Source organism: Colletotrichum costaricense (genome assembly GCF_030867565.1).
Source record: "Colletotrichum costaricense strain IMI 309622 chromosome Unknown Scaffold_18.1, whole genome shotgun sequence".
Taxonomy (NCBI): Eukaryota; Fungi; Ascomycota; class Sordariomycetes; order Glomerellales; family Glomerellaceae; genus Colletotrichum; species Colletotrichum costaricense.
In genome coordinates, this window is record NW_026848247.1 from 802,826 (window position 1) to 829,468 (window position 26,643).

The 26,643-nt window shown below is 54.1% G+C and overlaps 11 protein-coding genes across 11 annotated transcripts; 4 read left to right on the top strand and 7 right to left on the bottom strand.

Moving 5' to 3' along the window:
• Window positions 1-202: 202 nt before the first annotated feature.
• Window positions 203-2,263, bottom strand: CCOS01_13808 (RNA polymerase I specific transcription initiation factor RRN3; the record flags this gene model as incomplete). Its single annotated transcript, XM_060461952.1, has 1 exon — window positions 203-2,263. The coding sequence occupies one exon, from the start codon at window positions 2,261-2,263 to the stop codon at window positions 203-205; it is 2,061 nt and encodes a 686-aa protein (XP_060307672.1).
• A 1,266-nt stretch (window positions 2,264-3,529) lies between these two features.
• CCOS01_13809 (histone-like transcription factor and archaeal histone) lies at window positions 3,530-4,634 on the bottom strand (the record flags this gene model as incomplete). Its single annotated transcript, XM_060461953.1, has 4 exons — window positions 3,530-3,742; window positions 3,829-3,956; window positions 4,033-4,143; window positions 4,478-4,634. The coding sequence occupies 4 exons, from the start codon at window positions 4,632-4,634 to the stop codon at window positions 3,530-3,532; spliced, it is 609 nt and encodes a 202-aa protein (XP_060307673.1).
• A 4,476-nt stretch (window positions 4,635-9,110) lies between these two features.
• CCOS01_13810 (prefoldin subunit) lies at window positions 9,111-10,063 on the bottom strand (the record flags this gene model as incomplete). The annotated part of the gene is made up of 4 exons (XM_060461954.1): window positions 9,111-9,143; window positions 9,240-9,432; window positions 9,834-9,924; window positions 10,030-10,063. 4 exons carry the CDS (start codon window positions 10,061-10,063, stop codon window positions 9,111-9,113), a joined length of 351 nt encoding a protein of 116 aa, XP_060307674.1.
• A 521-nt stretch (window positions 10,064-10,584) lies between these two features.
• Window positions 10,585-11,010, top strand: CCOS01_13811 (uncharacterized protein; the record flags this gene model as incomplete). The annotated part of the gene is made up of 2 exons (XM_060461955.1): window positions 10,585-10,618; window positions 10,793-11,010. The coding sequence occupies 2 exons, from the start codon at window positions 10,585-10,587 to the stop codon at window positions 11,008-11,010; spliced, it is 252 nt and encodes an 83-aa protein (XP_060307675.1).
• Window positions 11,011-11,397: 387 nt separating this feature from the next.
• Window positions 11,398-11,932, bottom strand: CCOS01_13812 (uncharacterized protein; the record flags this gene model as incomplete). The annotated part of the gene is made up of 3 exons (XM_060461956.1): window positions 11,398-11,591; window positions 11,746-11,869; window positions 11,930-11,932. 3 exons carry the CDS (start codon window positions 11,930-11,932, stop codon window positions 11,398-11,400), a joined length of 321 nt encoding a protein of 106 aa, XP_060307676.1.
• Window positions 11,933-12,532: 600 nt separating this feature from the next.
• Window positions 12,533-13,371, top strand: CCOS01_13813 (DAD family protein; the record flags this gene model as incomplete). The annotated part of the gene is made up of 4 exons (XM_060461957.1): window positions 12,533-12,874; window positions 13,043-13,100; window positions 13,154-13,217; window positions 13,305-13,371. The coding sequence occupies 4 exons, from the start codon at window positions 12,533-12,535 to the stop codon at window positions 13,369-13,371; spliced, it is 531 nt and encodes a 176-aa protein (XP_060307677.1).
• Window positions 13,372-13,716: 345 nt separating this feature from the next.
• Window positions 13,717-14,885, bottom strand: CCOS01_13814 (GRASP55/65 family protein; the record flags this gene model as incomplete). Its single annotated transcript, XM_060461958.1, has 2 exons — window positions 13,717-14,646; window positions 14,721-14,885. 2 exons carry the CDS (start codon window positions 14,883-14,885, stop codon window positions 13,717-13,719), a joined length of 1,095 nt encoding a protein of 364 aa, XP_060307678.1.
• Window positions 14,886-15,327: 442 nt separating this feature from the next.
• Window positions 15,328-16,147, top strand: CCOS01_13815 (RNA cap guanine-N2 methyltransferase; the record flags this gene model as incomplete). Its single annotated transcript, XM_060461959.1, has 2 exons — window positions 15,328-15,410; window positions 15,475-16,147. 2 exons carry the CDS (start codon window positions 15,328-15,330, stop codon window positions 16,145-16,147), a joined length of 756 nt encoding a protein of 251 aa, XP_060307679.1.
• Window positions 16,148-16,213: 66 nt separating this feature from the next.
• CCOS01_13816 (uncharacterized protein) lies at window positions 16,214-22,132 on the bottom strand (the record flags this gene model as incomplete). The annotated part of the gene is made up of 6 exons (XM_060461960.1): window positions 16,214-17,530; window positions 17,586-19,048; window positions 19,097-19,341; window positions 19,397-21,783; window positions 21,849-21,976; window positions 22,033-22,132. The coding sequence occupies 6 exons, from the start codon at window positions 22,130-22,132 to the stop codon at window positions 16,214-16,216; spliced, it is 5,640 nt and encodes a 1,879-aa protein (XP_060307680.1).
• A 1,208-nt stretch (window positions 22,133-23,340) lies between these two features.
• CCOS01_13817 (vacuolar fusion protein MON1) lies at window positions 23,341-25,134 on the top strand (the record flags this gene model as incomplete). The annotated part of the gene is made up of 1 exon (XM_060461961.1): window positions 23,341-25,134. One exon carries the CDS (start codon window positions 23,341-23,343, stop codon window positions 25,132-25,134), a length of 1,794 nt encoding a protein of 597 aa, XP_060307681.1.
• A 184-nt stretch (window positions 25,135-25,318) lies between these two features.
• CCOS01_13818 (uncharacterized protein) lies at window positions 25,319-26,590 on the bottom strand (the record flags this gene model as incomplete). The annotated part of the gene is made up of 1 exon (XM_060461962.1): window positions 25,319-26,590. The coding sequence occupies one exon, from the start codon at window positions 26,588-26,590 to the stop codon at window positions 25,319-25,321; it is 1,272 nt and encodes a 423-aa protein (XP_060307682.1).
• Window positions 26,591-26,643: the final 53 nt, after the last annotated feature.

Here is a 26,643-nt window from a genome sequence, read left to right on the forward strand (position 1 = left end):
TCTTCGACATGATCTGCTTCCAGAAATCTTTCCACCACTTTCCAACATCTCAAATCTCTTCGTCGTCTTCTTCACCCCCAAACGCCTTGCGGGAATCATGTAATCAATGCCAAATTGGCCCAAATTCGCTTTTACTTTTTTGTGACCACCCAACGCCGTATGAATGCATTTGATCTGCCCCGCCTCTCTCACGGAACCCGCTTCAGTCGTCGTCTTCGTCCTCGCTGGCGGTAGCAGTGTCTTCCTCAACGTCTGTCTCCGGAACGTTCTCCTCGTCGTCGTCTTCGCTGTCACTGTCGGCCGTCATATTAAGACCCGGGATAGCCTGGTAGTGTACGTAATCGTTCTGGACCCACCGCTTGCTCACGGGCAGCTGGTAAGGGTCGAACGGGAAATAGGGGTCAAGCTGGTATGCTTCCTCGTCTTGCGCTCCCGAGCCCGTATCTCGGAGTGCGCCGCCTGTGCCGTAGGTGTCTGATACAAATTGTGACAGTCTGATCCGCTTGTTCTCCTCGACACGCGGGAAGATGTACATGAGACCGAGCTTGTGTGATAGTGTCGCAAACTCCTCGACAATAGCCGGTGCGCAGATCTTGAGAGGATTCATCTTGCAGTATACGCTGGCAGAGAGCTCTTCTCTCATCCCTTGCATCCATTCCAGCTCGTGACCAAGATACGATGCGGGGTCCTCTGGGTCGACAAATTCTGGTGTGGACACGATCAAGTCGCGCCAGCGGAAGCAGAACATGTACAGCGCGGCCTGTACTTGTGCGTAGTAGATCTGATGTCTTCTCAGATCTGGTCCTCGGGCGTCCGCGTCGTGCTTGAGGCGGTAGATTTGCATCTGCTTGAGCAACAGCGCAAAGACTGTGCGCACCAAGTCAGACGGCACGTGGGCGCCTCGCGCCATGAATCCGGCAAGGTATGTTGCCGCTGCTTGACGAACAAAGCTCGGTCGGTTTTGCGAACCAAAAATGTGCATCAAACTGCCGACAAAGGTGTCGCGCAGGCGAGCTGACATTTGGCCAAAGTGGAAAAGGAGGAACTGGGTATGACGGGACTTGTACGTTGGCAGCACGATTTTTCCAAATGATTGAACGAGCAAGGCATATCGCTCCCATGCTTGATCCGAATCGGGATTTTCGAAGAGGGGTGTGTAGTGGGCAAACAACGTATCGAGGATAGCATCCAGCTTTTCAACGTTGCCCTTGACCACGCGGATCTTTTCTTCATTGTCATCAAAGTCGGAATCATCGCTGTCAACGGACTCGTCATCGCTGTCCTCGTCCGAAGCTTCCTCATCGCCCTCCCATGAGCCGGTATCCAATGACTTGCTGAGCGCGTAGGCAACCGATGCCGTAAGGTCGTCGTCGAGGTCGTCGAGATCCGTCTGCATCTGGACATCAATCTTAACCAGTCGTGACAGCAGCACGTCGACAATTTCGAGGTCCAAATCTCCCGCGTATTCCTTCAACCTCAGAAGGTTGTTGACGTAGGCAACGAACATTTTTTTCGGGTCGTCATCAAAGGGAAACTTGGTTTCGAGGAGGCCGCGGAGAACAGGTGTGGCGGCGGGGAACATTTGAAGAATGTACTGAAGGCCGGTGTGTAGCCTTTCGCGCATCGTTGCTCGGCTAACGGTGGGAAAATCGGCGACGCTCCACTCTGATTGTCTAGAGTGAGAGAACTTTTCGACGATCATGGACAAGACATGCGTCAGATAGGATCCCTGAGCACTGACGAGAGCGGCCAGGAACTGGATGTACACCTTGAAGAAGTCCTCGTCGCGGCCCAACCACGAGACCTGCAAGACAGTCTTCACGAGGCCATTGCAAGCCTTGTTCTTCAGCAGCGGCACGCAGCTGGTCAGCGCCAGAACGTAGCCCTTGAGCTCTTGGGGCTTGAGCGTATCCTCATCTTCTCCGGCGACGGGTGGCAGGTATCGCTGCTTGTCGTTGGCGAAAATCTCCTTGAGCATGTCGTAGTCCTCGTCCTCGCCCATGAGGTGCTCCTCCAGTGCCTTCCTCACTTCCGAGTTGACCTCGTCCATTGAGCGACTGCCAAACTCGAAGACGCGGTTTTTCATTTCGTTGATGAGGACTTTCCGCCTCTTTGTCGGGCTCGAGGGCGGGTCATCGAACTCGATTTCGTCAGCTTTCCTCCGGCCGAGGACTGTCGTTTGACGCAAGATGCTTTTTATGGGCGTCGCCGTTCTCGGTGGTGGACCAGACCGGTGTCTGGAGATGGGGGTGAAAGGACGCATGAGAATGGGTTGTTTGTGGTGGCCGAGGCTCTGTGCTCTCGCCTTCGTCTTCCCTCTCTTTCTTCCGGCGGCTCAGGCTCGAGGTCAGATCTTCACAGTGGTCGGCGGTTGGCAATTCTCATTGAAGGGTCACTGTGTGGCGCGAGGATCTGCAGGGAAAGTCGTTATGCATGTCTCGCTCTCTTGCGACAATGTGGAATCGTTTCGAATTATTGTCCTCGAAAGAACGTGTTGGTTTCTGGACGTTGTTGTGTCGGCCGACCGAAATTATTTCGTGGTACGGTGGCGGTTGGTTGCCTGGTAAAGTTTCTAGTTCGGCGTGAGCTGCCGCCGACGCTTTTTTTTCGTCGAGTGGGCTGCCCGCCGTTCTGTTTGGCTGCGAAGGGGGGAAAATTTTGAGACTGGAGGGGCTGCGCACGTGCCTCGTTCAACCTGGACTTGGGCTGGTGGGCTGCCCCCAGGCTCAGTCTTTCAGAGCACTCAAGACCCCTGGAATTCGTCTGGACCGTGCACTCTCGGTAATGGAACAATGACGGGAGCTTGGTGGAATCTAAGTGGCGGCCAAGATACTGGGGAACCTTGAAGCCTATGACGACGTCCTTTGAGCTTCTTATTGGATATCTATTTCAACATACCTTGGATGTCTACTTTACACACCTCACGGTATGAAGAAGTTGGATGATCAAGGCAGCCAGCAGCTATAGCCTGACCGCGCTGCACAAGATCAAACATTAGATGACAATGGAGCCCATGTGCCTCGTTCGTTTGCGCGACGGAAGTGGAATAACAAGCTATCTGAAGTGCTGTAGCTACCAGTGCTTTGGAGATACGGCCCGGGTCCGTTTCCAAAAGCTTCGATGCTTGCTGAACTGCTCTCTGCCGATGCTTCAAAACCACTGATTGGTTGAGCATGACTTACTGAATCGCAACGCCATTGGGGGGAATCTATCAAATAGACAATTGAGTCAAAGAAAAGACGAACCCCCTCCACTCCACACTTTTGGGTTAACCGTTCCGCTCCCCTTCCCATAACTGACTCCTGAGGCCCTCATATACAACCATGTGCCCCGTTTCCATCCATGGCCAGGTAGTCTGAGACCCCCTGCCTCCGTACTTATACAGACTTGAACAAATGTCCAGGCGTCCTTCATTCGTCGGGCTTGGTCGCCGTCAAGTCGCAACTAGTACATATATGTCGAGATGGGGAAAAAAAAGATAAAATCGCCCTTTCAAAACACTATCCAGCCGTCTCAGGTGTGAATCACATTACTGGTAGCCGTCGGCACCGCCGGTACCATTGTGCCCTGTCTGCGCGCCGTACATGTAGCCCTGAGCGTCGGCGGTGCCATCTCCTTGCTGGCCTCCGAGGACGCTGTTTTGTGGCTCGGCTTGGAAACTTCCTGCTCCGGTTGGCGGGTTGGCGCCGTAGCCACTGCTGCCTGGACGGTGGGAGGTTTCTCCCCTGTTGGACTGGGATTGCTGCTGGAATCGTCAGTTGAGCTCATTAGTCCTGTTTAGAAGTTGATGACGGCAGAGTTCTGAGCCGAAATATAGACTATACATACTTCTCTGTATTTCGAGAGGTAGATCTTGAGGGCCTCTGCGTAATTCTCGAACCCCAAAGAAGTCATGGCGAATAGAATGTCTTCTCCGTTAACCGTCTTTCTCTTCTCCTGATGACACTTCTCCGAGGCTGTGATAGGTCAGATATCTCTTCAGTCTCGTTGCCCCTAAACTCGGGGAGAGCAGCGGTTAGGAATTGCACTTACCCTCACTCGTGATGAACGAGATGAACTCGCTGACGCATTCCTGCATGCATTCTTTCGCTTCCTTGGCGATCTTTGCGTTTTCAGGGAGCGCATTCTTCATGATGCGGGCGACTGGAGCAAAGTTTCGTATATTAGCGTCAAGTTCATCGTACTTCTCACCGCCGGAAGCACCTGTTATGTCTGGCGACTTTGGTGACGATTCGTGAGACATTGATCCCTTCTAGCCCTGCGCTGCCGTCTTTGGTGATGTTTTGGTTGACTATTTCGCAACCAACGTCAAAGAACAGCGAGTGGAAGCGGAGAGCAAGCAAGCAGACCGGCCAATCCAGTTCACAGACCATAGTCATAGCAACCGCAAGCAAACACAAAGCCTCAGGTCAAGCATCGTCGTCGCCGTAGTCGTCGCCGGCTTCTTGATTTCGTTGGGGAAGGGGATGTGGCTTACCATTGGCTATGGGCAACCAGCGGTCCTGCTCCTTGACCTCGAACTCATAGGTGAGTCCACCGGACTGTGGGTCTTGAGCCTCGTTCATTTGTTCCTCTTCCGGTGATTGTACACCTTGGTCGACATCCTTGGGAGGAGATTGGGGGGAGTCCGACATATTTGGCTACCTGCAGCGGCTGCTGGCGTTCTTGTAATTTGCTTGGGCTCTTGCAGCTCGCACACACGACGGGCTTAGGATGATGTGTTCCCTGACACGTTGCAGGTCCGTAGGGCTTGCAAGTCTGGCGGCTTAGCTGCAGAAAGTGTGCGTCAATCCTGTCCTGGACAGGATTACTTTTACTCGCGATCCCCTGGCAGGCCCTGTCTTGACTTCAGGCTATGACGGATCTTCCTGGGGTGGCCTGTATGCTGCCTTGCCCGAGTTGAGTTTGGCGACAGAGACTTGAAAAAAAGCGGGATGAGGGTGGCTGCGTTTGCGGGTCCCACAGGAATGGCCAACGTCTAGTCCAAGGAGAGGGTAGCGTCGAACTGGCAAAGACGTTTCTCGATCGCCCTGCTGCAGCTGTGGATATGCGCAGTCCTCCGGGTTGGTGCTCGAAGCTCGGCGCGGGTTTGACCTGTAAGGCGGAAGGTAGATGGGGTTTGCGAGTCGCGATGGGGGTGGGTGAAGTTGGGTCGAATCAGGTATCCCCAAGGCGAAGAGAGGTAAGGTACTTGTGTGAGCTTTTCGGGGCGGAGCTGCGGAGCGCTGCGTCGAAGAGGCGCGTGGGCAGCCGGTCCGTTGCTGGTACAGTACGGATTTTCGCGTGTCGTTGAGACTTTTGGCGGAGCTTTGGGCGCGCAAAGAGTCGACCTATGGTTACACACCGGTCGACCGGACGGGAAAGCCGTGATAGGGGAATCAAAAGGTAACAGCTGCAAAAGCGCGTCAGAGAAAAGCTTCGCTTGACCCGAACAGGACGGAAAGTGAGAGAGAGGCACGGGAAACGGGGCGTGAGAGGAGTGGGAAGAGGCCGAGCAGTGAGGACCTAAGCACTCAACGCGCGCGTTGTGTGTGGTTGTGTGTGCGTGTGGTGTGTGTGGTTGGGGGGAAACATGGGAGAGGGGCCAGCAAGTGCCGTCGACAAGGGGTTGTAGAATTCTTTTCCTTACATGAATTTGGGGTGTCTGAGTTGTTCGATCGAGGTCGTAGTAGACCCTAACAATGCGCCTTGAATGGAGGATACACCTGTACTTGTTGATGGCTGCAAGAACGTGGGGTTGGTGCAGAAGGGAGAAATGGAGGGAAAGCGGGCAATGAAGGTGCGGTCAACAAGAGGCCGGCGCATTAAACACAATAACAAGGCCAAAGTCCCTCAAAGTCGCGCTGCCCACCAGCAGTTTTATCGATAACGTGATGAGTACTTCTGAAATGTATTCATTCAACACCACCTTTGCAAGTACCTGTCAGCTCCATGTCGTCCTCCAAGGTTTAGCGCGGTACCTGGACCCCCCATCCATCTGATCCTCTTCCCTAACACCACGCGGCTGAGGGGATGCGCTCCGAACCTGGAAGCTGCGACTGCTTTTCGCATACTCCATTTTATTTACGGTTTACCAAGCTCACGCGCTCGGATGTCATTTCGGGCGTCTGTCAGTCTGACGACATCTTCGACCCTGCAAAACCCCCCGTCAGACCACGAGGCATCCGAGATCAAAGATCAAAACTACCCTCCGGAAGCTAAGAATCCGTCGTCTACCAGCACCACCACGGGATCGATGAAAGGTACAAGAAAGGCAACTCATACTCACCTCTCCCATCCCTTCCGATACTCCTGCCTAGCAAAATTTGATGTGTCATTGCATGCATTCATGCTGTATCAACACGGACGCTGGTCATCCTGCCCGTCCTCCCGTATATGAGCGGTGTACGGATGGGCTGCGCAAAGCCACTTCACTAAGCTCAGAGGAGGGTAGCAAGCACAGCTACCTTGCCTTTCACCGGCCCATGGCGGACGCCAAGCGGGTGCATGAAGCACAACCGACATAACGGGACGGAAGTATGATGTGAGCTTCTGTTCTTGCAAGTCTGCTGATGATACCTTTGATCTTGAGGTGGGGAAACCAAAGACGTCCGCTCAAGAGCATCGGTAAGCTCTATCGCGCGGGCCCATGCCCATCGCCCTCAACAGGTGTCATCAAAAAGAAAGATGCAGCTGGCGCAATACGATAGTTACTTATACCAATGTGGATTCATCGGCCGTGCGACTTGTGGCAGTTTGGGTAGCTCATCCGTTGCGACAAGACCGAGTGGGAGGGCGAGGGCGCCGGCTGATTTGACAATGGCACCGTCTGGAGTAAACAAGCCGTCGAACCTGTCAGCTGTCTTTCTCAACATCGCCCCCGTGTCAGGCACGAGAAGGCTGACGGCAGCCTAAGCAAGCGCCCTGGATGACGACCGCTTGGGCCGAAACGTGCACCTTGGTTGGCTCGTACAGCTACTTTCCTCTTCGGGCGGGATAACTCTGAAGAGGGGCCTCTTGAATGGGCCATTCGAGATACACGCACACAAGGCTGCGCAACATGACGTCCAATGATGTCTCTTTCGCTTCGCAAGAGACGAGAGAGAGCCCGGTTGACGTTGGTTGCCCTGGGTACACCAGCCAGACGTGCGACTCAACTACCACCTTTAGGAGGAAGAAAGTCGCGGAGAAATTCTTCCAATCTGTCTCAAGGAGGCGCCGGTCACCAATCGGCGGCCCATCGCCTTACAGTACGCCCGACCCTGCATGCAGCGCTGCAACAGACAACCGCCAACTCAGCCAGTCACCCTCATCGAAGTTGGGCTCCTCTGCTCTGTCGGGAGCCAATAACCCTTTATTTGGATTGGGCTCGGATTGGACGATGCCTGCCGCAACAAAAATGAAGGACCACCACCAAAAACTCCTGCGATGCAGTGATGCGCTGACCTTCCACTCTTGTTCTCCACGACCCTAGTCCGGATGATGCGGTTCCTACCCCTCCTTTTCCCACTCATCATGGCGAGAGGGGTACGCAGTATGTATACCGTATCAGTATCCGTTCGCACTTCGGCCTTCCCTCGCCGTTGCGGGTGATTTCATGTCACAGGCGAAAGGGTTGCATGTGTTGGCTGCACTGCTTCTCACCCCAGAGCTGGTGACAACTCAGAGCCACATTTTGTGTCGACCCTGGTCTCTTACAGCAGCGCCGAGGGGTACCGGTCTGGTCTCTCTGCGTGAGCCATCAAGCTGTTTAACTGCCCGACGCCAGCATCGGGGAATCGGGCAATGTCGTCGCTGTGTCAATTTCGACTGTCAAGTCCTGCGCCCTGTCTACAACTCAATATGAACATTCCTCGACATCATCCGAGGCCTGGGTACGGCCATGCATTACTAGGTCCAGGCGGTCGTCAATAACCCACTGCTTGTGTCCGCGACCATGTCCGTATTTGGTAGTCCATGATGTTGCCAACCCACTTACTGAATGCGATTTCGTACTTGTACCTACAGGATGCATGCGACTATGAGGAAACTCCATGGAAGAGCGAGGCGGATCTAGACCACTGGTTGCCTCCCGCATCTACTTAGCCCGCGGCTGACCACGGATCAGGGCCAAATCGTGCCGCTCGTTGGGCATTAGCTCGACCAAGCATGATATCACGGCTGTAAGAACCCTCAGAACGGGAACATCAGTCGATCACCGCAGACCTCACGTTTCATCACTTGGCACTTTACGAATCGGATGACCGCCCTCTGCCCATTAGACAGATAGGCTCCATATACGCACACGCGGTACAGCTTCTGACGTCTGGCCAGGCTCCAACCCGTCGCCGGTCACCATGGGCCGGTCCGCCTCCGCTCCGCGGTGCCTTCTCTCCCGAGTGGCAGACAAATTTCAAGTGTTTAGCGTCATTCTTTCGAAAGAAACGACGTGAGCTAATAGGTAGGCATTGGTCTCGTAGCCCCGGAAAAAGGAGGCTTTCAGACGCGAGCGAACTGCCGTCAGGTTGTCAGAGGCCACACGCAGCACACCTTTTCGTCACTAGGCCGCATGACAGGCAGCCAGTAAGCACGCCTCGCCAGTTGGGTCGATCTCAGCCAGCCATCTTGAAATGCCAGATGTGCCAATGATCTTTTCTCAGTGGTCTGCCAGTCTGACGACCTTTGCAAGTACGATCTTGTTGGGCACTGAAACGCGGTTACCGCCGTTATCTCTATTGCTTCTGAATGTCTCACATGTCTACGACGTCGAACAACGCATTGCTGCCACTGCGTGGTCTTCATGTCTCTATTTTCCTGAGGCTGAGATGTATTGCTGGGTTGGCTTCCTCCTCTCATCGTAGCATCAACCCATGGGTATATTCGATGCCGCCTCATTTTGGACGCCTTTGATGTTCGCATAACGATTTTGCTGTCCCTTGTGCTCTTCTCAGTAGAGGCCGCAACTAGAACGCCTGATCAAGAACACACGACGAAAAAGCTGTCTTTTGTTCCCCGTCCAAATCACCCGTTCCGTCGATCTATGTGCACCGAGCAGACCGAAAGGCCGTCGTCATCAGTTTGTTGCACAAAGACTATCGAAGTCAACGTCGCAGACCAACATTATGGTGATCCAAACCCAATGTTCCTAAATCTCAGTTCTGGACAACCTGAACATTGTTCTTCTTCTATAATTCCACATTCGTCAGCAATCGTTTACAACCCAGTGACCTCATAGCAGGGGGAAAGTAAAAGGAGCAACGTCTCTTGCATCCAACACGAACCTTCCACTTCTCCAGCTCGTCCTGTTTAGCCTTGTACTGCTTGACAAGGTCCTCCAGGACCTTCTTCAGACCTTCCGAGTTGGTCGTCAGGGCGGGCATGACGTCCTTGACCGTCTGCTCCATGAGGACCCCGTTGATGAGGCGGAAGCACTTCCGGTCCTCGGATAGCGGTTGCAGGGTCTCTAGGACGAGTCTGTGTAAAACGAGTCAAGGTTAGAATAAGAATGGTTCATTTTTCATGGGAGGCGGTGTGCCGGGGAGAGAGGGAACGAGGGGGAAGGCGGGAGGGGGGGGGGGTTCATCAAGGGTTCGTCATTTGAGTTTCTGAAGGAATGAAGAGTGAAGAGCGGTGTGATGAGGGCGAACAGTTGGCGGAGGGCCATGCCGGAGTGAGTTCCGGTTTGAGAACGAGAAAGGGAGAGAAAATCCATCATGTGCCTATACCACCCCTTTCCTTGGACGACGCAGGGTTCACGATCTCATCCAGGGCATGGGTGACGGCCTTTCTCTGTCTCTCAATATTGCGAAGGCGCCGTGAGGGAATAAGATGAAGTGAAGATAAGGAAGACTCAGAAGAGGAAGAGAAAGACGCACTTGTGTTCTTCGGCTTCTTGCTCTACATCGCCAATCTTTTGCGCAATCTGTTGCAGGGTGTTCTTGTAGACGCCATACTGCGTTTGCAGGTCTAGAAAAAAGCAGGTTAGCAAAACTATGGCGGGGTTATTCTTCCAAGAGTAACATCTCCTTTCCCCCCTTCGGCGGTCGAGGAATAGCGAGTGAGTCAACTAACCTTGCTGCTTCTTCTGGCTCACTTGGGCCGCCATCGTGAAGTCAAGTCTATGAGAGATGAATGGCCGGGGTTGATAAGACCTCGTTGAAGAAAGTAAGGTAGGTACAATGCAGGGCTATGAATCTTACAGTGAGGGAGCGAACGGACAAGCCTGAGGTAATCGACCCTCCCCTCCACCACCGCGCGCGAGCAGTGACCAACTGTGGGATGGAAGTTCTAGAAGGGTATTCGATGTGGCCCGAGCTTTTGCCGCGCTCTCTCCGGATACCTCACAGGTGACTGACTGACTGAGACCACCCCGAAAATGCACAAAGCCCGGCGCGCCGCCTGCTGCCCCACCGAACCGAAGTGGTCTTATCCAATCCCTCGCAGGCCAATTCCCAATCTTCTATCCCATAGGAAACTCACCGGGAATTTCCTCTGGCGCATCTACAATCGTAATCACAAAGCAAACACCGACGACGAACAAACTCTTCCTCCCACGACAGTTTGACAACCCTTCCCTTGACTTGACCTTTCTCAATTCCGTAAACAACCCACGAAGCCAAATCAAAAATGCATCCTCACCTGCACACCAAGGACAACTTCGGTAAGTCACCAACATATGCATCCGTCATGATTTCCATCCGCGCCCCTCCTCCTCCCTCTCGCCTTTGGGTCATTCAAACCCCGTCGCATTGCCACATGCTCCCCCCTTTACCCCCTGGATATCGTACCAACCACGAGAAGCATCCATACTAACCGCTTTCCTCCTGCGAAACAGAGTGCGAAGACATCATGGTCGCCCTCGAAGAGTGCCACGCAAAGGGCTTCATGTTCAAGTCCCTCGGTGGCTGCAACGACGCAAAGGACAAGGTCAGCGAGTGCCTCCGCGGCGCGCGCGCAAGGCGCACCGAGGCCAACCGGGCTGCTGCGAGGGCCAAGAGGGAGGAGCGCGAGAACCGGATAAAGGAGCTCAACAAGTCGCTCGGTCTCGATTAGACTGCGGAGCTAAATCACAGAAGCAGACGACCGACAAACGACCGAATCGTTTTTCTGACCTAGACGACTGGTGGACAGGTCGGCAACAAGGGAAAAAAACACGAATTGTATTATACTACGAACACTCGCAACTACATTGATTTTTGGCGACGGCATCTGGGTCGGGACGGAATACCAAAAATAACATGAGCGATCTAATGGTTTGGGGCATCCTATGAGGGAGCAAGAGATTGTACCATAGATTATACTCGATCGATGTTCTCACGTCAGCAGAGACAAAAAAGAAATACGGCAAAATTGTTGGATAATTTGTATTCCTACAAAACAACACCCATACTCTTCTCATCCTTCAACAATCCTACAACTCCTCCCAAACACTCATTCCCTTCACAACGTGCGACGGAACTCGTTGCCAAAGGTGAAGAGACCAAAGACAGACAGCACACTGAGGAGGATCGGCACGGGCTTGCGGAGGCGGATGGCGCGGGGGATGGCGGAGCCACCGAGGACCGCCGAGGCGAGCAGACTCAGCTCGACGCCGTAGGGCTCGCGGTTCTGGATGCGGTAGCCGCCGAGGCCGTCTGCGTAAGTTCGGGTTAGCTCACTCATGTTGCCAACCTACTGAAGCTACTTATGCGACAACGCGGGGCAGGAGATGGATGCTGTGAAGCGGGTGGAGGGGGGATGTTGAGAGATGTAGGAAAGGGGATGATGGCGCGGTGGAATTATGCGTACAGAGAAGACCGACGCTGACTCCGGCGACGATGGACGGGACGGACTTTGTCCGGGCGTAGCCGGCGATGCCGCCTCCGGCCGTCAATACGGCCAGGGCGAAGGAGGGGACGGAGAGGTCAGAGGACTGCGCATGTTGTCTTTTGTTAGCTTTACGTTCTTATGCGAAGGAGACAAGTCATCGTACCATTTTGGAGTGATTTGTTTGGGAGAAATTACTGGGAATACAAATTCAATCGATGTCGGATTGCGATTGAGATGAATTGAAGTGAGAATTAATAAGATAGTTCCTTGGTGAGCAGAGGTGAGGAAGTTCCGTTGTTTGCTTGCTTCGGTGCCTCGGGAAGTCAAAGCTTCGGCCTCCCACCCACTCAAAAAAGGAACAGCTTCTGGGAAAGCTGCTGGATGATCTCATCCATCGACGTGACCCTGACTAATCACGACATTTCCCAGGGGCACGCCGCAGCGGGAGTCGTCAGGGACCACCACTGGACTGCTACCCCAGATTCGTGGCTTGGCAACGCTCTTGCTCATGCGTACAAGGCCACACCAGCCACATCTATCACCTGACGCCCTGTGGCTTCAAGCTTTCGTGTCCTCCAGAGCTCCCCCCCCAGCTCTCAATTGTACTGGTGACCGTAGTACGTACGCAGCAATCGAGACAATCTGGAAGGAGACATTTCCTCAACTCTTCGGTTCACCACCCACCCGAACCCCGAATTTCCTCTCAAAGTACCGCCAAACTCTCCCCTCCCATCCCCCCCGATTCCGACGATCAAAATCCCCAATAATGGCGCCCAAGCGAACCGCCTCCTCCCAAAAAGCAGCACCTGCTACTGCCGCTCCCGCAGTCCACCACCCCGAGCCGCCCACCTCGCCCGCGGGACCGACCGCCGCCGCCGCGATCCCGGGCACGATGACCTCGCAGCCCAAGGCCGTACCCATCACCATGACCCCCAAGAGCACCGGCAGCGGCAGCGGCGCCCAGAACTGGGACCAGGTCCTGGCCAACATTTACAACCACTACGTCAAGAGCACGCCGCAGCGCACCAAGCTGATTGACGTCTTCATGGCCTTCTTGGTCGTTGTTGGCGCGCTGCAGTTCTTGTACTGCGTGGTTGCTGGAAATTACGTATGGCTTTTCTTACATCTTACCCTCTCAATTGGTTGGAGGCTTCTTGCCTCTTGGAAATCACAGATGGGGATTATTTGTACAGTTATGGCTTGAGGAAGGAAATTTGGTGGATTATCATATGGAAACCTACGGAAGAACAACTGCTAACGTCATGATGCGAAACAGCCCTTCAACGCCTTCCTCTCCGGTTTCTCTGCCACCGTCGGCCAATTCGTCCTCACTGGTAAGACAAAATCATGGCAGCACACTTGACAATCGCTAACTTTAGTCGTCTAGCATCCTTGCGCATCCAGACCACCGAGGCCAACAAGTCCGACTTCCCCTCCGTATCACCTGAGAGGTATGCCGGTTTCCTTCTCCCTCTCCTCAGTCGCAAAAAACCACGAACAGAAGACAACGACTACAGAGACTAACACTACAATGACAGAGCTTTTGCCGACTACGTCGCGTGCAGTCTGATTCTGCACTTCTTCTGCGTCAACTTCATAAACTAAGAGCACGTACCAGATGGAAGGAACAGGAGACAAGTTTTTTTATCTTCAGTCAGGACAAGAAAAGGGGGTGTCCGTCCTCAAGGCCAAAGACTGAGGTTCGAAATAGGGTGGATAGACCAATTGGTGATGAAGCATCAACGCAACAATATCACAATCGCATGAGCATGCGGAACGAACAAAGCAATGTACATTATTTGAGCAGGCGTTGCATCACAGCACGGTAGATGTCAGAGAAGAAAAAAAAAAAGTGCAATTCTGGGAATCATCATCACAGTGGACTCCAAACTTCTAGTTCTATAATCCTGACAGCCACCCACCAGCCTCAGCTTCCCAACCCCTTCTCTATCACTCAGCACCCTCGGCCGCAGGCTGATCCCTCGGTGGTCCTGTCGAACCAGCTCTAGGCGGCGGCGGCGGTCCCCCCATCTTCGGAGGCGGCGCAACAGGGGTACCCCTCCCGCTGGGCGCATTATCCGCCTCCCTGCTCTTCTTCTCCTCCTCCTTGAAGTAGTCGTCCATAAAGTTATTGTTCCCGCCGTGATGCCTCTCCTTCTTCTTCCTCGTCGTCGCCGTGCCCGCAGGAGGCGGCGGCGCCGCGGCACCCGCGTCCATCATTTGCGCAGGGACCAAGAAGTCACCCCCTGTCGGAGGAGGAGGAGGTGCGCCGAGACCAGGCGTGGCGGGCGAGAAAAGATTCTGCTGCACCTCGCCTACGGGGCCCGCGTTCCCGTACAGCGCGGCGGCCGGGTCGGCCTTCTCCCCGCCAGCGTCGAACATCATCTCGCCCGGCGCGTCGACGGGCTCGTTCAGCGGCGCAGGTAACCTGTGCAGCGCACCGTAGCCCAGCACGCACCCGAGCGCGCCTTCGCCACCCCACTCGCGCGTCGGCTGGATCGTCACCTCACGCGTGACGTCGTACTCGTTGTTGTACACGTACAGGCGCAGCGGGCGACCGATATGGTCCTCGACGAGCTCGCTTAGCCCGCCCTCGCCGTGGAGGGCGCCCTCGGGGCTGCCGAGGATGTAGTCGCCGTAGGGGAGGAGGCCCGCGCCGTCGGCGGGGGAGTTTGCGGCCACGTCGAGGACGTGCCAGATGTTGGCGGCGACGGCGAGGGGGGTCCACTGCAGGGAGAGGCCGAGGGAGGCGGTGTCGTGGGGGACGAGGGCGTGGAGCTCGCGAGTGCGTTGGCCCTTTGCGGACCAGAGGCCTAGGGAGACGGAGCCGCCTGCGCAGTTGCGGACTTCTTGGGCGAAGAGGCTTGGGTCGGGGTTGTCCTGGTGTGGAGGGGCGGCTTGTTAGTATTTTATGTCTGAGATGGGATGTATACTAGGTCACGAAGATTACGTACGATGGGCCGGCCATTGATACCGATGATGAAGTCAAACCAAGGCTCAACGTTGAGTTCGAGATTCGTGTTGCGAAGCACCTGGAAACCGAAGGAGCCCTGGTTATTCTGCTGGGTTGGTTGCTGCCCGTCCAGGCGGGACATGAAGCGGTTCAGCGCATTGAACATGGTGATGCGCTCGACGCTCGAGCTGAGTTATCTTCTTGTGTCGTGTCGTGTTTGTTGAGAACGGGAATCTCGGTATGTTAGCTCGAGATCGGTAAGTATTGAGGTCTGTGGTGGCTATTTACTCGGTGTTTGTCGTTGCGAGCATTCCATTCGTTCCTACTTGGAACAAGCTGTCATCCAAGGTCCCCCGTCAGCCTTGCAGATGATCCAAGCTTCTTCCCACACTAGTGGGGTCACCAAGTGGGACCTGACTTTTTAGCTTCCTTTTGCTTCAGCCTCGTTCATCTCATTTTCCATCACTGGGCGACTTTCTCTTATAAGTCTCAACATGTGATATTGTCTCGATGGGTCTGATCAACTAGACTCTTAATCCATAGAAATCTTCCTGTTAACAAAGGGAACTGGGATTGAGTTTACCTTCCACTTATGCATCACCACCAAAATGAAGGCGGCCACCAGACTCCCCCTAACGGATGAGTGCCATCACTACAAGTCCAAAGCAGAAGTGCCTTGGGATCTTCAAAAGTAAGCCAAGCCCTCTCCTTTCGATCAAAGGTCACATCGCAACAAAAGCTAATCAAACATCTAGATACTTTTCCCAGCGCTACTCCCTCTTCTCCTGGTACGACGAGGGCGTCTACCTCACAGATAGCGCCTGGTTCGGCGTGACCCCCGAACCCGTCGCAAACCAAGTCGCAAACGAAATGTACCACACCGACGCCTCAAAACGCGTCCTCGTCGACATCTTCGGCGGCGCCGGCGGCAACACCATCGCCTTCGCCCTCTCGGCCCGCTGGGACCGCGTCATCTCCATCGAGCGCGACGCCGCCACCCTGGCGTGCGCCCAGCACAACGCAGAGCTGTACGAGGTCGCAGAGTACATCACCTGGATCCACGGGGACTGCTTCGACTACCTCCGCAAGCTGAGGGAGAGCCCCGAGGAGCTGAGCGAGGAGTTGAGGGTGGACATGGCCGAGACGGTGGTCTTTGCTTCGCCGCCTTGGGGTGGACCGGGGTACCGGACCGCCGAGGTGTTTAATCTGAGCAAGATGGAACCGTATAATCTGGACGACCTGCACGAGGCCTGCAAACCCATGGATCATGCGCTGTATCTCCCTCGAACGAGTGATCTGAGACAGGTGGCGAAATTAGCCCCGGAGGGGGAGAAGCTTGAAGTAGTGCAGTATTGCATGGAAGGGGCGAGTAAGGCAATGGTGGCATTCATACCGGGAACGTTGAGTACAACACAATCAAAACCGTAATGAACATTTCTTCTTGTTCTAGCTCTTTCACTAAGGGCCACACTCTAACACAAGCAAAACCTGCTTTCACAACGCCTTGACAACGCTACGTTCATCGAACAAATCCTTCAATACCCCCTGAACACAAAACTCCCGGTCTAGTGGCGCCATCGCGTACGTCGACTCGAAAGCGTAGATACTGAGCTGCCCAAAGAACGGCCGTAGGATCTTGCCCACGAGCTCGTCCTTTCTATCAATGCTCACTTCATCATTGATGCCGCCAGGTCCAAGCAGTGGTCGTCTATGGGAGCTGCTCGTGGCCAAGTGCGCCGCAGGGTTGCTACCCAGCGAAGAGCTGACACCCATAGTGCCAAGCTCCTCTGCAAGCTCATCGACAAGTGCAACAGGCTGATAGTTGCTGGATCGATACACAGCGTCAATGGTGTCCGTGACGAAGAGCCACTCATGAAGCTGGAAGTCATCCGGCGCAACGCAAATGAGCAGGTCTAGCAACTTGCAGGCTTGTAGGATAGAGATGTTGTTGTAGGTATCAGATGCGGTGCTGTGATCGGCAGCCACGACAGACGCGATGGCTGCATGAAGTTCGGCGTTGATGATCGGCCATAGCATAGCCAGGTGGATAGCACTGGTCTTCAGCACAAGTGCGCGGACAAGCATGAAGATCTCCGCTCTTGTTGTAGAGGAAGGCGAGGACGTCGCCGTGGCGCCGAGAAGCTCCACTACTTTGTCAGTGATGATGGGAAGCTCTGTGACAAATGCGTCCTCCGTAGCTGCGAGGACTAGCGACGCAGTGCGACGAAGGTTGAGCTGCGTCTTCCGATCTGCCTCCAATCGAGCGGAAGTGGCACCAACACCAAACACGATGCCGGCCGTGGTGGGCGGAGTCATGCGGGTCAGCAGCTCAGGCATACGTTCCTTGTCACTGACGGTCCATTGTCTAAGCAACGGCAACCAGTCGCTTCGGACGAGCTCAATGCTTGAGCTGAAGAACCGAGCATCGTTGAACGCGTCTCCAACGTCCTTCTTCCACGTTTTTTGGTTATTGGGTAGCCTGGACAGTTCTTGTAGTAAGACAAGTGTGTTCTTGGACACAGTATCAGGGAATGCCTTCGCTCTGAAAGCTGGATTGATGACATTTGTTGAAATTGTACCGGCTGCGGACAGCACACGGTCCGTTTCGACTAGGATCTTGGGAAGGTTCGGCACGATTGAGGCCAAGATTGCGACCACATCCTCGGCTCTATCGAGGACACTAACCAGCGCAATCGTGGGGGCGCGGCGAACACCGTCGCGGTTCTTTTCTGACTTGTCGTTTGGGGCCGTATCTGAGAACGTCAGGGGCTTGGTTGTGAAGATCGCCGTCAGGAGCCGGAGGAATAGATCCTGTCCTATTTGTTAGTATGTTCTCTATAGCATGTGGTAAGGTAATAATGCTTACCCCAAGCTCGCGTCTCATCTTCCGCTGCTCCCCGAAATTGGTGTTGTCGACCTTTTCGCCCAGGATAGCCGCGAACTCCAACAGACTTGGTAGTGTCTGTCTGTGTGGGAAAGGATTTGTGAGCAGATCACGCAGGAACGCCATGCAGTCGAGCCAAATCTCGTCCATTGCGTCGTCCTCCAGCGAGCGGGCATATTCAACCAAGAATGTGACGAGGTCAATGTCTTGGAGAGATGTTGTCAACGTTGATTTTCTTGAAGCGTCCAATGCCCCGGGGTTCGTTCTGCTGTAAATAGCATTGAAGATGGCAGGGATAGTGTGCTTTGGTCGTGAACCATCCAACGCTGGTAAGAGGTTGAATACTTCGGATTGCGGTACAGGTGTTGTGATATTGATAGAGCCCCGCCAGATTTCGATGACTGTCTCGAGACACTCCAAGGTCTCTGCTGTGAAAAGGTGCTCTAGCAGTCGTCTTGCCCGGTTTCTCATTCGAAGAGATGTGTAGTTGAAAGACGAAACAGATGTCAAGTCCTGAGCATTGATATCGCCCCCTTGGCCCCAGGACCAAATTGTGAAGCAAATGCGAACAGCATCTGCGAACGCAAGGTGCACCGTGAGTCTATCATTTGCGGTGGCACTCCGCGCTTGTGGGGCATCCGAGGTGAAGACACCGGATACCATGGTGCCAAAGAATCCCGATGGCTGCTGATCCGGACCCTTCACAACTTGCGTTCTGGCCTCTTCAATCAGAAGTCGCTCGTGTGCCCGGGCCAGTACTTGCTCCAAAGCGTTGAGTAACGAGATCAGTGTAGACTCTGGCGCATTCCGGTCATCCTTCTTTGAATTGCCGTTGTCTCGGAATATGGATTGTAAGTCACTGAAAGTGTTGGAGACTTGTCTACATAAAGTCTCCACAAGAGGAATGAGAACCTGGAAGATGGTATCGGAGTAGAACGGTAAGCATTCCGTCAAGAAGCTGACCCAACTGTCGAGAACACTGCGACTGCTGGGAGAGCTTAAGCCAGCCTGGAGACACTTGAGCAAGTTGGGAGGCGGTGACGTCGGCTTGGCCTCTGACTGTGTCGATACTCTAAGGCTCTTGCTCGGTTCAAGACTCAGCTTTCTCTTCTCTGATGACGGAGAAACAGGTACATCGGAAATAATGATGTCTCGGAGTTTCAGTGCATCGAACACGACGTCAAGCAGAAGAACTTGAACATAGGGGTCGGGTCCAGCGAGCGATTGGAGGAGACGCTCGATGAGAACATTCTCGAGATGGAGGCTTCCTAGGGGTTCCGCGTAGGGGTTCAGGAGAATTTGGTGCATGACGGTCAAGGCATAGCGATGAAGTTGAGTTGCTCGGACTCGGATGGTTTCGTCTGCAGGCTCGTTGTTGCCAGCGATGCACCGTAGACAAACGTGGATGAATACCTCTTGCATTGAGATGTCACCTTCATGACCAGCTGTTACGGGTTAGCATCAAATACCTTCAGTCAGGATTTCCTACTTACTCATCTGCGCGACATCCGGATGCCCGCCATCCACGGTGATCGTTGTAGAAGCCAAAACAGCCCAGATCACGTCTGGCGCCCATCGGAAAACATTCGACAGAGTTCTCAGGTAGTAAAGGCAAAGATCCAGATCGTCTTCAGCCGTGAACGTCGTTGAATTGGTCGAAGTTGATGCCGATCCAATTTCGTTACTCGCTCTAAGGGATTTTAATGCAGAAAACTTCCTCACGAAAAGCAAGAAGAGTCTATCGTCGTCAGTAAACACTCTGGGTCAATGCCTCTAGAGACGGGCAAACCTACTTATCGATACCAACCAAACTATTCAGCCATCCCTTGACAGTCATGAACAACTGGGTTCGTTCATCCAAAAGGGCATCGAGCATGAGAAAGAGAGGTCGCGTCAACATGACATCGTAGTTCTCTGACCCAGCCAGCCGGATCTGTGGAGGCTTCTCGGTCATGGGTGTTTTTGAACCTCGCCTTTCAGCACTGGAATCCTGCAACGTATGAGACCAAAGCACGCTGAACCTGCGGCCAGCATCGGCGGGACGTGATGCGAAGGACCCCTGAACGTCATTCTCGATAATGAGGCTGGCCAAGGCAGCCTCTATATCTCGATTATGTGATGTGAGAGCAGTCTGAAGCTGCCACAATGATCTAACAGTCTCGACGTGGTACTTTGGTTCTGAAGCTGACAGAAACTCCCAAGCTTGTTGGACGAGTGGCGTGACAAGTTCGGTTAGGTTTGGCACCTCTATGCGCTCTGCAGAGTAAAGATGGGCGGAGAGGTACAGAATTGAGTTGAAGGAGGTGAAAGATAATGTGCTTGTGTGATTCAAACGCTCGTGAAGACAAGAGAGGAGGGACGTCGTGTCAAGCTGGTACGTAGTCGGCACTTTGAGTAGTAGGGCGGTCAGAATCCTCCCTTTGGCGCCTAGTTCGGACCCTGCTTCGGGGTTCTTCAATCCTTCGCAGACCAGCAAGCCGGACTTTTGCAACAGCAATTCTCCAACCTCGATAGGCGAGAGTGGAACATGGACGGCATCGAGATTTCCTTGCTCGTCGATATAGAATGCCTTGATTCGTTTCAAAAGTTCGACGGCAGGAAGTGAGGCCAGAACACCAGCCTCCATTGTCCTCTTGGACTTGCTGCTATCTGAAGACGGGAAGGCTCGATCCGGAATAAGGTCCAACACAGCTAGAGCAATGTGCAATGCCTCGTCGGCAGTCTTTTGCGACGACTTTATGGGAGAGTTCTGCTGTCTTTCTCTCGTGTCCTCTAGCATGCAGATAATCGAGAGAGCTGTAAGAGGCGCATGAATAGTGATCATTTCCTCCTCGCGGACATTGAAGTTTGCCAGGATGAAATTGACCAAATCCAACTTGTCGAGCCGTTCTTTTTCTGCAAGGTTTCCTGGTCCTATAGCCTGCGCTAAGAGACTGACAATCTCGCCGTAAATCAGACCGCTCTCGACACCATCGAAGAACACGCTGGCGCTGCGGAAGACTTCGTTGAAGTCAGCTTTGCTGGGTGCATGGTCTCTGTACTGCCGGACGCTGTTGACAATCGGAAGGAAAACCTCAGGAACTACCAGCCCGCCAATTTCCCATCGATCCATGAGCGACAAGCATATTCTGTAAGGTCTCGCTCTCTCTGCTGGGCTCGAATCGCGGTCGACATTGATCATGCTCAACAGCGCCCTGATTAAAGGCTGGAGCCCATGGTCTTCAAAGTAAGTCGTCTTAGACGCAAAGTAGGAGTTATGATGGTCCGTGGAAGATGGAGACTCGATACCGCTCTCACTTTCCCCGGGTCCAGGGTCCGGGCCTAGGAACCATGCCCAAAGCCTTCGGTTGAGACTCATATCTCTCCGGATGACAACACCAGCCGCCGCACGCAAAAGAAGCTCCAAGTCGCCTGGTTTGACATTCGTCTGCAACACCTTGGAGTGCAAGGGAAGGTGAGTGACCAAGAGATCTAGGAATCCTCGCTGAATGAGGAGTTGCTCGTCTGCAAGCCCAGCAGCAAAGCAACGTAAAAGCAATCCAGGTTCTGGAGAGGTGACCATTTGTGCGAGTTTTGCAGAATGCTCGTCTTCCTGGACGCCATTCTTGCCTGGTTTCCCTGGTAAAGAGGTTTCGCCTAATTTGGGCAGGTTCCTCACAAGGTATGCTAGCGCCCCGGCTCTCCGACTTGATCCTGTGATAGAGGCCAAGAAGAAGCATTGCCAGAAAAAGTCATCCCCTGATGAATGTGGTCCATCCAATTCGTCGCTGCCTGCGGGTCGGATCGTGGTCTTGAAGCTCTCCATCAATCGCAACGTTCGTTCAAAGTCCTCGCTAGTTTCGTCCTCGAGGCCAGGTAAAAGGGCCAGAACAACTGATTTCATGGCTGGTCGAAGAGACCGGGGGTCTATGTCTAAAAAGTGGCGTTCAAGAATGTCGAGAAAGGGGGATCGGACGGATAGAGAGGCAAACGAAAGAGTCGACGCCAGGCCAGGGAAGTACAATGGTAAATCCTTGGATAGTCCATCAGTGCCTATGGTTGCGAATATGTAGCTGTAGACTTCGAGTGCTTTTTGGTGCACGCCGGACGGGAGGGAGGGGTTGAGACATTGCGACAGGCGTTTCGCGACGATGGCTTTCGAAGGGATAGTCGTGACCGACGGGTGTCGGGCTTGCAGTGCCTATGAGTACGATCAGTCTCTCGTCGTTTTGGACATCGGTTCGCCATCGTGAAAAAGACTCTTACCTTCAGGAGGCGATTCAGGAAGGAAATGTAGTCAGCCCATTCCTGTAAGGCCGTTTCAAACAGAGTAAGGGCCCTTTCAACACCAGAGGCGTATTTGCGGTAATGCTTGTCCTTGGTCGGTGCTTCCTCTATCACATTGAATCAATACATAAAGTCTTCCCAAATTCAGAGACAAATCGCTTACCAGCTCCGAGCTGGTTTCTCCATTGACGAGGAAGAGGAGACTCGCGGCCTGAGCTCTCTGGGGAGACAGACCGACGGCCAGAGCCAGGCTCAAGGGCCATGATTGCTGAGAATGGGCGTCGATTGAACGAGTGAGTACATCAGTCTGTTCTTATGGTCTTGTAAGGACGGTATCGCATCGCTGCCTAGCCTTGGAGAATCAAGCTGGCGTCGGTAGTCGTCGCATGCAGTGATCGTGAACAGGGTTTAAAGAGCCCAGTGTTGCTTGAGCTCGAAAGGCTACCATGTCTCCTTCCAGACGACAGGTGTACAGTGGGGTGGCACCCTGACAGCTCCCAAGCTTCCCATTGGGCAGACTAGTTTAGCGACCGTTCTCGCCTGGCGAGGCTGGCACAACACTCTCCATCAACGCCGAGATAGGACAAAGCGCAACGTCATTGAGCATTGGATTTGGGGTGCACCTGGAAATTGTGGGCTGTATGCGTTCTGTCGCTTTTCCACCTTGATTGGACACTCCACCACTGAGCCTCACGATATGAGACACATCTTTCAGCACTAGAGACAAAATACTTGATGGAAATTGGTGTATTGTGCCCGGTCATGTCAGTTACTAGGTAGTGTGCATGCACACTGGTCTGGACAATAGTTTGGTTCAGTCCATGCCTTCCTTGACTTGGGTCTCGATCATTCTTGAGATTCCCATGCATTTTTACCAAGTGCGCCCACAACCTCTTAGAGCAAACGGCATTACTTTTGTCTAGATAATCAGCTGCCAGTGTATTGCATCTGCTGAAGTAAGCTGTCAAAGTCCGGAATGTTTTCTCCGGCAAGGGAGTTTCCGCTCGGCCATGGGATTTGCAAATTCCCATGTTGCTCCCTGCTCTGGGGGCATTTGGCCTAGCTCCGGTCCCAGGTCAGGCGAGCAAGTGGGCCGAGACAGGCTCTGATTAGCGGACCGTTCCCACTAAGGCACTTTACGAAGAGGCTGCCGCACCACTAGATCTCGGCGGCCCCTCCTACGCATCATCAGCAGGTCTGCGCTAACTTGGGACGACTTTCGTCCTTATCCCGTCGGGTCCCTCTTTCGCTCCTCTTCCCGTGCCGTCTTTAAACCTCACGTTCTCAACTTACCAGCCTACCTTTACCCTAGGTGAGGTCTCGAATGCCAGTCATGGCCTCTTGAACCTGGTTGGCGACCCAAATTCCAGATAAAGTCAAGAATCTACTCTACTTCTAGGTAGTCTGCAACATCGCCGCGCTTCTTTCCACTTCCCGACCACCTAGCTGAGATGCTCCCGCCATCGCAATCATGGGCGAGGACCACGAAAACGGCCCCAGCGAGGAGCAACCTCCCCCTCTGCCTCCACGGCCGTCGATGGAATCGAACGACTCGATAGATTCGAGAATGGCCATGGCAGCCGCGACTACCGCCATTACACCTCTCGATATCCAGACCCTGTCTTTCCCAGATGGTTCGCGCGGCACTTTCTCGACCACAGGCAGCAGGGCCGTTTCAACCCCAGTACAGTCCTCGAGCGGACAAGCTACTCCAACGAGGACGCTGGGTGAGGGCGAAGATTCTATGAGTATCGCCAGCTTCTCCCCGACCCTGCGGCCGCCCAACGACATCGCAAGCCTATTGATGGGGGAGTTCAATAAGAGAAGTCCGGCATGGAACCTCCTCAGGTCGCAATCGGCAACTGTGCCACCCTTCGAAACCTTAAGGATGGATAACATAACCCGTAATCTGGCTGGGTTCGAGCACGAGTTCGACGACCTACCCGACGAGGCCGACACGAGTTTCAAAGACGAAGATCGAGTCACCATGTGGAAGGCAAAGTTGAAGCACTACATGATCCTTTCATCGGCGGGCAAACCCATCTACAGTCGTCACGGAGACCTGGGGCTGATCAACTCGTCCATGGGTGTCATTCAAACCCTCATATCTTTTTATGAAGGGGCTAAGAACCCCTTGTCCGGCTTCACCGCTGGAACTACGCGATTTGTTGTTGCAACGCAAGGGCCCCTCTACTTCGTGGCCATCAGTCGGCTCGGCGAAAGTGACTCGCAGCTACGAGCGCAACTCGAGGCTCTGTACATGCAGATCCTGTCGACACTGACCTTGCCCACGCTGAAAAACATCTTTGTCCATCGACCATCGTCCGATCTTCGAAAACCACTCGAAGGAACTGAGCCCCTGATTTCGTCCCTTGCCGATAATTTCACGAAAGGCTCCCCATCAGCACTGCTTGGCGCCTTGGAGTGTCTCAAGCTGCGCAAGTCCCAGAGACATGCCATCAACAATGCCTTCCTCAAGCAGAGGACAGACAAGCTTCTGTACGGCTTGATTGTAGCCGGTGGTAAACTGGTCAGTGTTATTCGTCCGCGTCGCCACTCTCTGCACCCAAGCGACCTCCAACTCATTTTCAATATGCTATTCGAATCGGGTGGCATCAAAGCCGGCGGCGGAGAAAATTGGATTCCCCTGTGCTTGCCGGCCTTCAACAATCGCGGCTACCTGTACATGTACGTCAGCTTCTTCGACGGTGTCGACGGCGAGCAAGCCACGGGGCAAGAGGCGCCGGTACACAAGGATGAAGAACTCGCCATCATCCTCATCAGCCCGGACAAGGAGTCCTTCTTTGAGCTTAAGCAAATGCGTGATAACGTCGCGGCTTCTCTGGCCAAGTCGGGCCATCTCTCACTTATACAGACCGCGGCGCGTGCTGGACGGCCAAAAACCACAGACATTGCTCCTGGTGGTCAAATATCGCACTTCCTCTACAAGTCCCGTGCGAACGTGCAGTTCAGCATGTCCGCCCTCGACCCCGTATTCTCCTCCCTGATGGCCCGTCGCCGCCTCATGGGCCTATATCATCAACTGCACGCTGCCGTCCACGCGAAACACTCCCATATGCGTGTTCTACATTCCGTCTCCGAGGATGCTACTTCTTTAGCCTGGATCACACCAATATTCGAATTTTACTGCGTAGCCGGCCCCAACGTGAGCCGTGCCGTACTCACCCAAGGCGCCAACAAAGTTATCCAGTGGGCCCGTCGCGAGGAGGAACGGGTCTTCATTATTGGCGGAGGAGTATTCTGATCCAGAGAGAAACGAGTTGACCCCTTGAATATTCGGGTACGGCTCATGCGCTTGGACTGATTAGCTATTAGCTATTAGGAATTACAGGAGCTGACCCTCAGTGGCCATGCTGACTGAGAGAGAAAGATTCTCTCGACAAGCTACTTGGGTATCAATACAAAGATGACTCTGCAGTCAAAGCCATCTATATCGTGGTCCACCACGCCTCTGGGATCTTTGTGAGCCGAACAGTCGCCAGCGTCGAACGTGATTCACACTCCGCCACCGCTGTGATATCAGCCTCGATTCGATCCATGCCCTTCCTGTCCGAGTCCGCTTCCAACTTTTTTCCACAAGAGCCGCTCGATGACTCCCTGCCCATGACAGCAGCAGCAGCAGCAGCAGCAGAACCCAACTCTCTATCCTCTTGCCACTCCGCCAGCTCAACCGCAAACCCCAACTCATCGCCACAGATCCGACACCTCGCCCTCCCCTTCCCCTTCCCCTTCCTGTCCTCCTTCTCCCTGCCCTTCCCGCCGAATAGCTGACGCAGCAAATCGACCGACCGCGCCGCGAACCCGGCCATCTTCCTCCTCCGGCGTCCACGCTTCTGGCGACACCCACCGCTCTGGTGGCACCACGGCACCTTGGGCAGCACCAGGAGCTCCTCCTTCTCAGCCTCTTTCTTTTCCTTCTTCGCCTTCTTCCCTTCTTTGCTCTTCTTCAGCTCGGGCGGGAACACGCCAACGGGATCAATCGGCGTCGGAGGCGAACGCCGAGGAGCCTCGGGTTGAAGAAAGATACCGGGAGCGTCGTGGCCTCCATTCCTACTGCCCCCTCGTCGCCCATTCATCCATCGAGCGTCGCCGCCCCACGGACTACCAGACAACAACGCCACGGAGTCTCTCTTCTTCCTCTTCTTGTTCATCTTCTTCTGCTGCTTCTCCACCTCCTTCTGCCGAATCTCCTTCTCCTTCTTACGCTTCTCCATCTCCATCTCCTCGGCCTTCTTCTTCTCCTCCTCGCAGGGCGCGGTACTGCTCTCCCCCTCCTCATCAAACTCCCTCACCAACTTGCGGACCGTCATCATCACCTCGGTCCGCTCTTCACCACCACCGCCCGACTCGGACGAGTAAACCGACGACAATGACTGCGGTGACACAGACAAAGACGTCTTGTCATCGAGAGGGTCACCCGCGTCGGCAATATCCGCCATGACGCTATCCTTGCGCTCTATGGTGTCATCCGCATCCACGCCATTGCCGGCGCGACGATCCTTGACGATGTACTTTGGTTTATATTCCAGGTGGAAGAGTTGGTCCCCGTCAAGACAAGTATGGTGCCCCGCCGCGGAAGACGAACGCGACGACGAGAGGTGTTGAGTCGGATTCTCGAAGAAGGAAGGATGTTGGATGACCAGCGGGAGACGGTCTAGAGGTGACCTGAGGTCCTTCATCTCTGACAGGGAGGAGATCATTGTCGGGCTTTTTTTTGGGATTGTTTTGTTGAAGTCAGAGAAGGGGAATGATA